Source organism: Neoarius graeffei, chromosome 4, assembly GCF_027579695.1.
Source record: "Neoarius graeffei isolate fNeoGra1 chromosome 4, fNeoGra1.pri, whole genome shotgun sequence".
NCBI lineage: Eukaryota > Metazoa > Chordata > Actinopteri > Siluriformes > Ariidae > Neoarius > Neoarius graeffei.
Genome location: NC_083572.1, coordinates 21,491,381 through 21,505,923, shown reverse-complemented (window position 1 = coordinate 21,505,923; position 14,543 = coordinate 21,491,381). Strand labels below are relative to the sequence as shown.

Sequence of the window (14,543 nt, the reverse complement as noted above, 5' to 3'; positions counted from 1 at the left end):
GTGCCTTGCCATCAAGTGGGCAGTCCTCGCCCTCCGCTACTACCTACTGGGACGCCCTTTCACCCTCTGTTCGGACCACGTGCCCCTCCAGTGGCTCCACCACATGAAGGATGCCAACGCGCAGATCACCCATTGGTATCTGGCACTCCAGCCCTTTAACTTCAAGGTGATCCACAGGCCGGGGGCACAGATGGTCATGGCAGACTTCCTCTCCTGTCAAGGGGGGGGGAGAGTCGGCTGCAGGCCGGATGGCTCCCCGGCCTGAGTCGGGCGGTGGGGGTATGTGGCAGCGGGGGCGAGGTCAAGCGTTGGTCTGTGAACAGAGGGCGGAGTCAGGGAAGGTAAGTGGCAGAATCACTACACCTGATGTTAGTTAACTTGTGTTTGTGTGTCTTCCCCAGTGACCGTGCCCTATAAAAGGAGAGAGAGAGCAGAGGAAGGGAGCTCTCTCCCCAACCAGACGACTGATGTGTGTGTGCACGCGTGTCTGTGTGGCTGGGAGTTTGTGGTCGACTGAAAAGTGTCACAATAAAGAGTTTTGGTAACTCAGTTCTGGCCTGCCGTTCTTCTGTGCTCCACCCACCCGCTCAAAGTCCTACAACTCTATAGTTTAATTCAGGCCCAGCGCCAGGAACAGTTTACTAAGGGGGCAATTAGAAATCGCAAGGGGGCAAATATTTTTCATATAGTGTCTAATAGTGATGGCGGTCTGACAACGTGTTTCAAACAATTAACTGCGCCAACCACAAAACCACCACGGCCCCGAAGGTTGCTTTAGTCCGGGAAAATCATGTGACATATTACCAGGGCAGTTGCGCTTTATCAACCCCCATGCCCACCTGTTAACCCTCCCCTCCAATTTTCTCACAGACACGTGGTACAACCGGAAAGATGCCAAACATAAAACAACACACACAAACCTACAGGCAAGTCCTTTACATTTAAAATACATACAAATAGCTCCGCGGCATGAAAACAAAATGTCAATGCAAGTCTAAGGTACTTGGCTCGGCGGCGAAAATCATAATTTAAAAAAATCAACAGACCCCGCGGCTGCACCAGTAATAGCCTTCCTGACTCGCACCGAGTCAACGCTAACCACTTAATCCACGACCCCAGTTTAGACGTGTAGGGGACTAAACACTCTGAAGTGATGAATTTTCACCCCCGCTGCATGGGGGGTGACGTCAACGACACACATTCTTACGCTATTTGCGCACAAAGCGGACCATATATGAACACATACACCAACATAAACGGAGATAAACTTAGCCTACAAAGAAAGAAAATGGATTCACAATATTGTGATTAAATTGGTTTAATTCGGAGGGGGAAAGACTACTCCCGTAAACTGACTGCATATTACAGGATATTGCAGAGACAGTGCACTTGTAAGTGTACATGTAAAACCCCCGCCCGCACGACCCCTCCGTCTATAATACATTATATTTTCATAAGAAAACAATTAAGTGATCTGAGTCTCCGTTGAGGGGGCGGGGCTGTAGCCACGAGGGGGTGATGCCCCCTTTCGCCCCCCCACGGCGCCGGGCCTGGTTTAATTCCAAATAGTTTAGATAGAAAATACACTGAACTATGCATATATATGTGTATTATAATATAGTCTGTTGTAAATGACCAATTACATCCAGCATGCCAGTTCGCTTTATATGTTTCAGCATCTTTTACATATGTGTTCATGTATTAATAATGTATTTATAGTTATTATTAAAGTAAGTGTCCCGTCCCCATCATGCCACTGCCCTGTGTGCAGGGGGAGTAAGCCAATAAAGAGGAGAGACAGAATCACCCCTCTGTGTCTTCCTCAGATACTAAAGCCAGAGGAACTGAGCACAACTCGGCACTGCATCAAACTCAGGTATGTGCAACATATAGAGCCTGAGCTCTTCTCTTCTCTTCTTTGTCTTCTCTTCTCTGAAATGGACTTTGCTGTAGTTATCAAATGGCTCAAATCTCTGTACTATACATTACAAGAGAGATGAATGATTTTTCCCCCTGTAGTGTCAACATTTTTATGAAGAAAGTCATTCTGATGAATATCTTTAAAACCCATGCCACTGTTTTCAGATGATCATGATATGTTGCAGGTTTATTAGGTGAAACTACCTTGTTCTACCTTGTTCAAATCAGAGAAATGGGTATTACTTACTGAATTACATATTGAGCATTAATAGCAGTCTGCATGCCTGTTTTTTTTTTTTTTTAATCCTAATGCTAGATACCCCCATATCGAATACAGATCATAGAAGCTACAGCTATGGAAAAAAAATTGAGACCACTTTTAATTTTGCGATAACAGCAAGAACCGGTGATTTTTCCTCAAATCAACTTGACTAACAATCCCTCCAGTCTGTCATCTAATTTTTTGTTACAGTGAATGGTTCAGAAATGTTATTTGCAGTTTGTTAGGTTTACAATAGACACATTGTGTTTGTGAGTAAAATATCCCACATGCACACTCTAAATTTAGCTTAATCTCCAATTGGCAAGGTAAAAGGGCAAGATTTTGTGCAGCTGCACTTTCAGCTGGGTTTATGCTCAGATTTATACTTGGAGTCATCTTGCTTCATTATTGCCAACACTTCAAAGACTGAAAACAAAATGTTTTGTCAAAGCTGTCTATATTTCAGATCAAATTACAACAATTTTAATCTATAACCAGTGTCAGGTAAGATGTAGCCCTGAAAAGTGGTTGATTACAGCTGATACTAACACCCACATGTTTTTTTTCTGCTGATTTAGGAAATTTGTACAACTTACTGTATCTGTTACTTACTTACAACTATCTGTCTGATAGTTGTACAGCAGCAAAGCCTATTGCATCAGCTAACATCTTGATTCATTCTATAAATATTCAAGGAATCCTTGTAAAGATAGAGTGTTTAAAAAAAAATTAATTCTGTTTGAGATGTAAATATCCCATAAACTACATAGTCTAGGCAAATGAAACTGAACAGGCTTAGTGTTGAGCAATATAAGATTTATTTCTCAAAACTTGAATGAGAAATTCAAAAGTATGTGGATTCCATGAACGATTTCACAAATTTTTAATATGCGCGCTGCCTGAGACATGGCACATGCCAAGTCGGTAGTCCAGTTCCTGCCAAACACTCTGTAGCATGTCTTTGGTAACAGTCTTTTCTGGTAACAGTGCATTTTTAGAGAATTCTCTCATAAATGCATGCTGCACAGTCTTGCTCGACTGTGTTCAAGCATACTCTAACACACAAAACACCTTTTCTTTTCCAGTGAATGGCATTTCTATACCTAAAAAGATAAAAACAAAAAACATTAAACATAAAATTTTGACTAGTTTCCACACATGCTGTTAAAATTTGAGGTCAATTGAATGAGAATTGGCAAAGTTATTAGATTGTGAAATGATATCAAATTTTTTGAAACACCCTGTGTTTTTTAAGCTGAATCCAGAATTGCCAATTACAAATTTCAGGTTTTAACCTTGCTATGTTTCATTCAAATTTCAAACATGGTAAAGACCAACATTTTTTCATGCTTTCATTTAGAAAACCTCCACCAAAAACACGTCTTTTGTGTATCTTTGATTGTACAATGTTTACTTCTACTTTTAATTTCTCCTCCAATGGCATTTTGGGGGAAAAGTATGATCAAGTAAATACTCCTTCATGTTCACATTCACGTTCATTGCACTTGCGATTGTAAATCACTATACTGTACATATATTTCAGCTGTTGTTGGACCCCAAATGGCAGAACGCTATGATTGTCACTACTGTAAGGAGTCCCTGTTTGGGAACAAGTATGTGCTGCGAGAAGAGAACCCCTATTGTGTGAAGTGCTACAACAGCCTTTACTCCAACACCTGTGAGGAGTGCAAGAAACCCATTGGCTGCGACAGCAGGGTAAATTCATCAGTACACGTTACATCAGATTTCATCTTGACCCTTGTGTTCTCTTCGGGACCTAGTTTCAAGTTTCACAAACGGTGGATCAATAGTAAAAGTGATTGTTTACAAGGCCTTTCAAAGGTGCCTTTCAAAGGAAAAGAAAACATTACTGAGATTATTGAGATGTTTTATTCCTAAACCTGGTTAAGTTGGCTGTAGATGAATCATCTACCAAGAAAATGACCCCAAACTTACATACATCCAGAGCACAAGATCGTCTACAATTGCCTTAAACTTTGTTAGGTATTATAAGTTTTTATTTTTCCTCTCCAGGGGATGTTAGACAAGATATTAATTGTGAAGGTGTTAATCGCTTTAGCAAATTTTACAAAAAAAAATTAATGTGGCATTTAATTATAAATTATTTTTAATTTATTATCATAAAGATTGGCAGCAGTGATGGGGTTGACTCTATACTACTACAAACTCTACAAGTATCATCTTCTGTGTAATTGGACCCCAGAGTAAGATAAGATAAAAGTATTATAAATGACTGGTCATTATAAATATGAAAAGAAGTATATTAAATATAGAGTATATAGACTCATTACATTACAATACATATACAGGCATTTAACAGATGCTCTTATCCAGAGTCACATACAACATACCCAGAGCAGCCTGAGGAGATTCATGTTCTCATGAGGAGGCTTAGTTCAATATGAGGTAGTATGGACTAAATTAGATCACTAACCCATGAATCTTGGACGTTTACACAAGCTTATTCTCGCCAGTTCAATTTTTGGCTGAAGCGTATGTGGCATTAATAACTTGGATTTGGTCAGTTCTGCATAGCAAATAAGCAAATAGATGATTGTAGTCCATGGAAAACGGTACACTACTCTTCCTCCTTTACTGCTTAATCTGCTGTTTTTCTTTTCCTTCTTTGTTTCCCTATGTAAAGCAACCTTGGGTTTGTGAACAGCTGTATATAAATGTAACTTATTATTATTTTGGTTGAGAGGTGGGGTACACCCTGGACTGGTCGCCAGTCTATTGTGGGGCTAACACATAGCCAAACAGCCATTCACAAACACATATGGGCAATTTAGAGTAGCCAATTGACCCAATACACCTATTATGACTCTTTGGACTGTTGGAGGAAACCAGAGCACAAGGAGGAAACCTATGCAGGCACGATGAGGAAACTCCACAGTTGACCAGCAGATCTGAACCCAGAACTTGCTTGCTGTGAGGCACTGTACCAATCAGCTAATCACTGAGGTATTTTAAAGTGCTAGTCTTACGAAAATGACATCACCCCTGGAAATTACACCTTATAAAACTAAATCTGTTAAATAGTTTACTGTCTAAATTGTACTTTAATACGAGACTTGGAACATGTTCTATTTAGCCGGTAAAGTTTGGCTCTTTTGAGTCTGCCATTACATGAATGTGTTCCTCGTAAGTTACTGTTAATTCAAAGGTCGTGACGTCAAGTGTAGCACATTTTTAACTATTTTTTTTAAATTCCACAACAAAATTAAAACCAAAGTATGTCTCCTAAGAGATGTGTCGTTCAAAGCTGTTCAAGTGTAGGCCATTAAAAAAAAGCGGAATTTCAATCCATTATAGCCCAAAGTCGGCAGGACACTTACGGAATGAATAGGTTCGATTTGGACGGACAAAGAGAGGTAACTTCAAGCCGACAGGATGGTTTGTTGTCTGCTCCATACGTTTTGAAAAAGATACATTTGTGAGGTTAATTCACATTACGCAGAGTAGTTCATACAATCTGGAAACAAAAGTCAGAAGCGCCATCCCAAAGAGCTCACCACACAATAAGTGTCAAGCTTGTGTTTAGCCTGTTGCTTGAATTTATTAGTTGTCCTTAGTGTTTTATCCTTTTAACTGATAGCAGTTCTGAAGTTTTATACAAGGTTAAATAATGGCAGTAATTAGGCACTTTCACTTTCGGTGCCGACAGGAGTGGCTGGCACATTGTGCCATATGCATTGTGCACAGGAAGTGCGCAGCAGCTCTTAGGGTTCACCACCAAAACTAAGTAGCCTATAAAACTACAATCTTTTCTGGTTCTAACAGTACCAATTAGGACTATGTAGCTCCTTTCTATTTTGTGCTACAACGTTAAGTAGAGGAAGGTGTGTGTGTGTGGCGGCGGGGGGCCACACACAATCACCGTTATTTATTTTTTACTAAAATTCCAATGCTATACTTGAAGGAGAGGGTGGAAAGGCTGTTTCTGTTTGTGCCTGATGCAGTATTTGAAGAAAGAGGAGCTGCTATTTGTACTACAGTAGACACAGATGCTTTGGCTGTTTTGGCTATAGCACACTCGGATGAAATACCTAAAGGAGAAGAGAGTGGTTGTTTAGACAGTTTATTTTGTTTACAGGCAGTATTTGATGGAAGATGGGTAATATATAGATTTAGGCACTGCCTAAAAGCGGAGCTCCCATCTGTTTCTGGGTTGTATAATTTTCTTATATCATAGCCAATCTCGGCGGCACGGTGGTGTAGTGGTTAGCACTGTCGTCTCACAGCAAGAAGGTCCGGGTTCGAGCCCCGTGGCCGGCGAGGGCCTTTCTGTGCGGAGTTTGCATGTTCTCCCCGTGTCCGCGTGGGTTTCCTCCGGGTGCTCCGGTTTCCCCCACAGTCCAAAGACATGCAGGTTAGGTTAACTGGTGACTCTAAATTGACCGTAGGTGCGAATGTGAGTGTGAATGGTTGTCTGTGTCTGTGTCAGCCCTGTGATGACCTGGCGACTTGTCCAGGGTGTACCCCGCCTTTCGCCCGTAGTCAGCTGGGATAGGCTCCAGCTTGCCTGCGACCCTGTAGAACAGGATAAAGCGGCTAGAGATAATGAGATGAGAGCCAATCTCTTGTTTTATTTCTTTACTGGCTAGCACTAGCCACTAGGCGGTGTGTATGACTGGTAATTACTAACACTGGCCACTAGGCGGTGTGTATGACTGGTAATTACTAACACTGGCCACTAGGCGGTGTGTCTCATCTCATCTCATCTCATCTCATTATTTCTAGCTGCTTTATCCTGTTCTACAGGGTCGCAGGCAAGCTGGAGCCTATCCCAGCTGACTACGAGCGAAAGGCGGGGTACACCCTGGACAAGCCACCAGGTCATCACAGGGCTGACACATAGACACAGACAACCATTCACACTCACATTCACACCTACGGTCAATTTAGAGTCACCAGTTAACCTAACCTGCATGTCTTTGGACTGTGGGGGAAACCGGAGCACCCGGAGGAAACCCACGCGGACACGGGGAGAACATGCAAACTCCGCACAGAAAGGCCCTCGCCGGCCACGGGGCTCAAACCCGGACCTTCTTGCTGTGAGGCGACAGCGCTAACCACTACACCACCGTGCCTAGGCGGTGTGTATGACTGGTAATTAGTAACACTGACCACTAGGCGGTGTGTATGACTGGTAATTACTAACACTGACCACTAGGCGGTGTGTATGACTGGTGGTACACGGACAAACCACAAAAAATTGACTCGATGGGTTTACCATTTTTTCTTGGGTATGGTGCTCCGCTAGCCTAGTAAACTAGACCCACCCACCTAGCGGCCAAAAATATTTTTGCCTAGCGAGTGGGTCTAGCCTCGCACCATATAAACAAAAACACCCTGGGCATCAAATCGTGCCCGCCAATCACAACGCAAGGTTTTTGTTTGGATTCTTTGGCCGGGCTTTTGCAGGAGTGACGACAAAGCTGCGCGACACTGGAGAAAGCACAGCAGGAAAGATGGCTACGGCTAGTGAACAGCGCGCGTTTGACTCTGCTTTGGAATCAGTTTTAGAAGAATTAGACTTGGAGTTTTCATTGAAACATGAGCAGGAAGAGGCTCTCTGCTCATTCCTTTTCACGAAGGACATTTTCGCTGTTTTGCCGACCGGCTATGGCAAAAGTCTGATCTACCAGCTGGCTCCGCTCGTAGCCAAAAGGATGGGGCTAGTTTGTCCAGTACGAAGAATTAATAAACAGCTTTGAAACATTACTTTTTGATTGTTTCTTATTTTCCCGTTATTTTAAATTTAAGGGAAATTATTTCACCAAACACCACTAAATAAAAACTCTCAAAAACAGTTTAAGCAAACCCTTGAAAAACACTTGGAAAAAAAATGAGTGTATGTGGTACAGACTCCAAACTTGTGGTCATTATCTCCAAACTTCTTAATATCTAGAACCTGTTTATTAATTAATACGCATTTTGAAAAATTATTTATTTCAAGGTCTCCCCCACTGCTTTCTGTCGCTCTGACTACGTCACTGTTGCGCTGATTGGTCAGAGCGTTGGCCTATACGCACAGAGACAGTTTGAAAGACAGCGGTTTGTTCCTCCCACCCCCTTCGGAAATGTCTACGGATCGAGGCCAGACTAAATATTCACATTTAGTCTGGCTTGCCAGGCTAGTGCTCCGCGGGAGCTCCGCTATGATGTGTTACTAGTACCTGAAGACACAGTATTAAGTCAGTGTCAATCCTGAGATCAAGATGCTGACCTCTTCTGCTCCTCAGACCTGCCTGATCCATCCTGATGCCCTACATCTGGCTGGAGTCTGATCACATCACTCCTGTAAAGGATGGCCCCATATGGACAGTCAAAAGTCACACTTGGAAGATGGCTCTGGACACTTAGGTGGGGTTTACATTAGACCGTATCAGCGGATCATCAGATTAACGTTTTTAAAAACGATTAGCGTGCACACAGCAACGCCAATACACGATTCGCGTGCACACAGCAATGCCAATACATGGATACGCTAATCACATGACTAATTCAGCACGTAAGTTGAGAAACGTGTCAGTGCGGCTCATTGCTTCCTCCTCAGCGGCTGCGCTCCAAATCACTCCGCCCTGAACAGCGAGTGCCCTCTGGAGGGTGCGCACTCCGGCCCTGCAAGCTCACAGAGTGCGCGAGTGAAGTGCACGAGCAGTGATTCGGGACTGAGCCGCTGTGCGCAAGTCACTTACCACTTGCAAGTGGAAGGATGGCAAGCCTAAAGACGATCATAACTACACAATGGGCAGTATTTGCATCAGTATTTGCAGTATTTTCATACTTTTATACTCTTTAATAAAAGGTGATACAAGGCGGAAGTCCGCGCCGTTTTTCAGCAGTCGCGTCACATGACCAACGCCAGCGAATCAGGAAGGTGGATGTCACAGTGACGTTGTCCAATGATGATGCCAGCTAGAGCTCAGCACAGCGTATCCGCGTATTCTCAATGTTTACACAGCACCGGACCAGACACGATCTGGATTGAATACGTGGACCCTGGCGGATTCCCGTTTCCCGGCGTTTCCAGGCGTTTTAATGTAAACGGACAGTGCATCCGCGAAGAAAACGAGACAGATATGGTCTAATGTAAACTTGGCCTTACAGTAACGCTTTTATGGCTGAGGACTACAGTTGACTTGCTAACTTTAGGACTGCAGTTGTCATGAACAGTTTTGCACTCAAGTTTCCATCAATGAACAGTTTATAACATCAACAAAACAGACTTCATGTTAAAACTGTTACAACTGTTATAATCATGCTATCTGTTATCACCCAAATGAGGATGGGTTCCCTCTTGAGTCTGGTTCCCCTCGAGGTTTCTTCCTCATGTCATCTGAGGGAGTTTTTCCTTACCACCGTCGCCACAGGCTTGCTCATTGGGGATAGACTAGTGATAGATTAGGGATAAAATTAGCTCATGTTTAAAGTCACTAAAATTCTGTAAAGCTGCTTTGTGACAATGTCTATTGATAAAAGCCCTATAAAAATAAATTTGACTTGACTATTAATAGAACAGCGGATATTTTGCTCATGTTGTGAGAGAATCTCTTTCAGAGCCTATAAATACAGGAAAAAAAAACAATGAGTTAGTTGAGAGAGATAACAGGACGGCATGTCCATTCATTTGATACTGAAATCATGGTTTTAGATGCAATATAATGTTGCATGTGTTTCAGTGGATAAAAAGGCAACGACAAGATTCAGAACTATACAGGGAAGTTTATCACAGAGTGATATATTATAAATTATAAATTAATCTTGCAATGGCCTTTTCCTACACACCAATTCCAGGATTATTGTAGGGACTTTACCTTAAAATTTCAAAAAGTTTCAATTCACCTTAAAATCAGCTCTCTGTAAAGGGACACCATAAGAAGATAATAGTTTTTGGAATTTTGAAAAAAAATATTTTATGGTTGCAGAGATATGGTGATTTTAGTAAAAATAAATAACGGTAATTGTGCGCTTCCTGCTGGTCCATAGAATTGAACTGGTGATGTTTTGGTCCCAAAACTGCTTCTCTAACCTTTAGATTATGGCTTCCCCATGGAACATGAGAGTCAAGTCATTTACTTTACATCTTCATCACTCATCTAAATCTTAATGAACTTTCCCAGCACTGACAGCCTGCATGGTGTTGTCCCACACAGGATCTTTCCTACAAGGACCGCCACTGGCACAGTGACTGTTTCCAGTGCTTCAAGTGTAGATGCTCCATAGCAGACAAACCGTTTTCAACCAAGGACGAGCAGCTGCTCTGCACAGAGTGCTATGCCAACGAGTATTCGTCAAAGTGTTATGAGTGCAAGAAGACTATCATGCCTGGTGAGAGCACAAAGCCTTTCATCCTGACAATTTTCTCTGTCAGAAAATGTTACAAAGCACTGACACTGGAGATTCCCATTGCCTGGAGACTTGTTTTATAGACGTAATAATATACAATGTGGTATTGTTTAATAAATAAAAACAGAGTTGGTAAATTGCTGTAGTATAAGAAGAATAAAACACTTACAGGAAAATGATCAGGTTTGGGGTGGTAACACATCACCCTGTCATTAATTATTTTCCTGTAGCACCATGTCCTGTTGTGTTTTATTCTTTAATTACAGTATTTAAGTAATTTAGGGAGGGCTATCAGTGGTATTTATTGATGTTCAGGGTTCTGTTTGGGTGTTTCACTGACAGAAGAGTTAAAGTGTGTATAAGCTACTGATTATATGAACCCACTTTCTCAGGTTCGAGGAAAATGGAGCACAAGGGTAACAGCTGGCATGAGACATGCTTCACCTGCCAACGTTGCCAGCAGCCTATCGGCACCAAGAGCTTCATCCCAAAAGACGACAGCAACTACTGTGTGCCCTGCTATGAGAAGCAGTTTGCCTTACAGTGTGTGCAGTGCAAGAAGGTGACACGAATAACAACAAGAGCTTACTAAATATGTCCTGAAAATGTATAGAACACACTACAACATTGTTCACAGTTTATGACATAAGAGTAATATACAGTGTCTTGCAAAAGTATTCATCCCCCTTGGTGTTTGTCCTATTTTGTCACATTACAAGTTGGAATTAAAATGGATTTTTGGGGAGTTGGCACCATTTGATTTACACAACAGGCCTACCACTTTAAAGGTGCATTTTTTTTTTTATTGCGACACAAACAATAATTAAGATGAAAAAACAGAAATCTAAAGTGTGCATAGGTATTCACCCCCTTTCATATGAAATCCCTAAATAAGATCTGATCCAACCAATTCACTTCATAAGTCACATAATTAGTTGATTAAGATCCACCTGTGTGCAATCAAAGTGTCACATGATCTGTCACATGACAAAAAGAGCATACACTGAATGAGCTCTGATTAATGATTAAAATCAACCTGTTCGGGAAGGACCCTGACTCTGCAACTAACATGAGAACCAAGGAGCACTCCAAACAGGTCAGAAACAAAGTTGTGGAGCAGTACAGATCAGGGTTGGGTTATAAAAAAATATCCCAAACTTTGAATATCCCAGGGAGCACCATTAAATCCATTATAGCAAAATGGAAAAAATTTCCATTACAGGAATAGTGGCCCCACTACAAACCTGATAAGAGAAGGCCGTCCACCAAAACTCACAGACCGGGCAAGGAGGCATTAATCAGAGATGCAACAAAGACACCAAAGATAACACTGATGGAGCTGCAAAGATCCACAGTGGAGATGGGAGTATCTGTCCATAGGACCACTTTAAGCCATACACTCCACAAAGTGGGGCTTTATGGAAGAGTGGCCAGAAAAAGACCATTGCATAAAGAAAAAAAATAAGAAAACACATTTGGAGTTTGCCCAACAGCATATGGCAGACTCCCCAAACACATGGAAGAAGATTCTCTGGTCAGATGAGACTAAAATAGAACTTTTTGGCCATCATGGGAAATGCCATGTGTGGCGCAAACCCAACACTTCTCATCACCCTGAGAACACCATTCCTACAGTGAATAGTGGTGGCAGCATCATGTGGTGGGGATGTTTTTCATCTGCAGGGACAGGAAAGCTGGTCAGGATTGAAGGAAAGATGGATGACAAGAAGTACAGGGCAATTCTGGAAGAAAACCTGTTTGAGTCAGCCAGAGGTTTGAGACTGGGACAAAGGTTCACATCCCAGCAGGACATTGACACTAAACATACTGCTAAAGCTACACTGGACTGGCTTAAAGGGAAGCATTTAAGTGTCTTGGAATGGCCTCGTCAAACCCAGACCTCAACCCACTTGAGAAGCTGTGGCATAACTTGAAGATTGCTGTACACCAATGCAACCCATCTAACTTGAAGGAGTTGGAGCAGTTTTGCCTTGAGGAATGGGCAAAAATCCCAGTGGCTAGATGTGCTAAGCTAACAGAGACATACCCCAAGAGACTTGCAGCTGTAATTGCAGCAAAAGGTGGTTCTACAAAGTATTGACTTTTTTTGGGGGGGGATACCTACGCACACTCCAGATTCCTGTTTTTTCATCTTAATTATTAAAAAACAAAAAACAATTTGCACCTTTAAAGTGGTAGGCATGTTGTGTGACTCAAATGGTGATAACCCCCCAAAAATGCATTTTAATCCTGGCTTGTAATGTAACAAAATAGGACAAACACCAAGGGGGATGAATACTTTTGCAAGACACTGTAGATTTGAAAACATTAAATCGATGAACAAATAAACTTTCCCATTAACTGAATGGAAAGGCAAAAGACAAGCGTGTTTTTCATGTCACTATAATCCTTTCTGTGTCTAATATTTAAAGAATATGGCAAAATAAATTCAAGAACTTATATGCAAATCAAGTTGTCTTTACAAATAATTTATGTTTACAGTAATTTAACTTGATGTAAATATTTTTTATTTCCCTTAGCCAATCACTACTGGAGGTGTGACCTACCATGAGCAGCCGTGGCATAAAGCCTGCTTCCGGTGCACAGGCTGCAAGGAGCAGTTGACTGGCCAGCGCTTTACTTCTTGTGATGGCTTCCCTTACTGCCTCACCTGTTTCTGTAACCTTTATGCCAAGAAGTGTACCTCCTGTACCAACCCTATCAGTGGTATTTTATTTATTTATTTTTACAATGATGTCTAGAAACAGTGAAAAACCAAAGGCTCCTGCACATAAGAAGTTAATTCAAAAATATAACAAGAATAAATAGAATTTGCAAAACATACTGTAACTTTATTCAACTAAAGAGCTTGTTCAATTCCTCAACATCAGCTACATCACTCAAGTGGATAATTAGTCTTGATCGGATGCCCAGCATAACATTCTGGCAAACTTTCTACCTAGTATGACTGAATAAACTAGGACACTATCTTTTAAAACAATGATATCTTTCCCAACATAATGGGCTGTTGTTTATATTTGACAATACTTTGGTTTGTTTTTGGGTTTGTTTTTTTTTTTTTCCAGAAAGATCAGAAAAATTCACCTGACATATTGTAAAAAATCTACTATGAAGCTGGGATATGGTGCTGCCGCTAGTCAAACTTGGGTCCTATATTAGTGTAGTGCCTGTATGATTATCCAAGAGGATTTTCCTTTAATAACAATAGTATGATAAAAACATGAACAATGAACATACTACATACAGAGTATAGTATCTGGATATTAAAAGTAAACAACATTTCACTGATCTTACCAGCGTGAACATATTACATACTAGCATTACAAGTATGCAAAGTGTGCCATTTGAGATAATAAATAACCTTCATTTTTTATGCGATTTATGTAAATATGAATGCAAATCTATCCTGGAAACTGCAGGTCTGGGAGGCAGCAAGTATATCTCCTTCGAGGAGCGCCAGTGGCACCATGACTGCTTCAACTGTACAAATTGTGCTGTGTCCTTGGTGGGTCGTGGCTTCCTGACTGAGAGGGACAAAATCCTCTGTCCTGACTGTGGCAAAGACATCTGAGCACAGACCATCTAAGTGGAAAAGCAGCAGATGGCATGAAATAATAGGTAGCTGAACTCCTATGACTATTTTAATCTAACCAGCCTAACTTTTCACTAACATATGAATCATTCAAACAGATTAGATATGTTTATTACTTTAAAATTGATAACTGTTATGATATTATTATGATAATATAAGGGGGAAACTGTCCCTTATGAGTATGGTTACCCAAAGTAGTACATGCTTTGAAAAAGGCCTTATGCTGACTGTTTTGATTTAAGATATTACAGATTTCTATTGACATAACACTGAAATGGACTAATAGCATGATTCTGAGACTGTTTATCTACAAAATTCAGAGTTATCTGTATGTTATGGCTGTTAATAAAATAGACAATCAAGCTGAAGTGT

General features: G+C 41.3%; 1 protein-coding gene across 1 annotated transcript; it reads left to right on the top strand.

Annotated features, from left to right (window-relative positions):
- The first annotated feature begins 3,727 nt into the window (after window positions 1–3,727).
- fhl2b (four and a half LIM domains 2b) lies at window positions 3,728–14,220 on the top strand. The gene is made up of 5 exons (XM_060918174.1): window positions 3,728–3,898; window positions 10,366–10,540; window positions 10,951–11,120; window positions 13,099–13,285; window positions 13,999–14,220. Exons 1-5 carry the CDS (start codon window positions 3,743–3,745, stop codon window positions 14,148–14,150), a joined length of 840 nt encoding a protein of 279 aa, XP_060774157.1. The 5' UTR covers window positions 3,728–3,742; the 3' UTR covers window positions 14,151–14,220.
- Window positions 14,221–14,543: the final 323 nt, after the last annotated feature.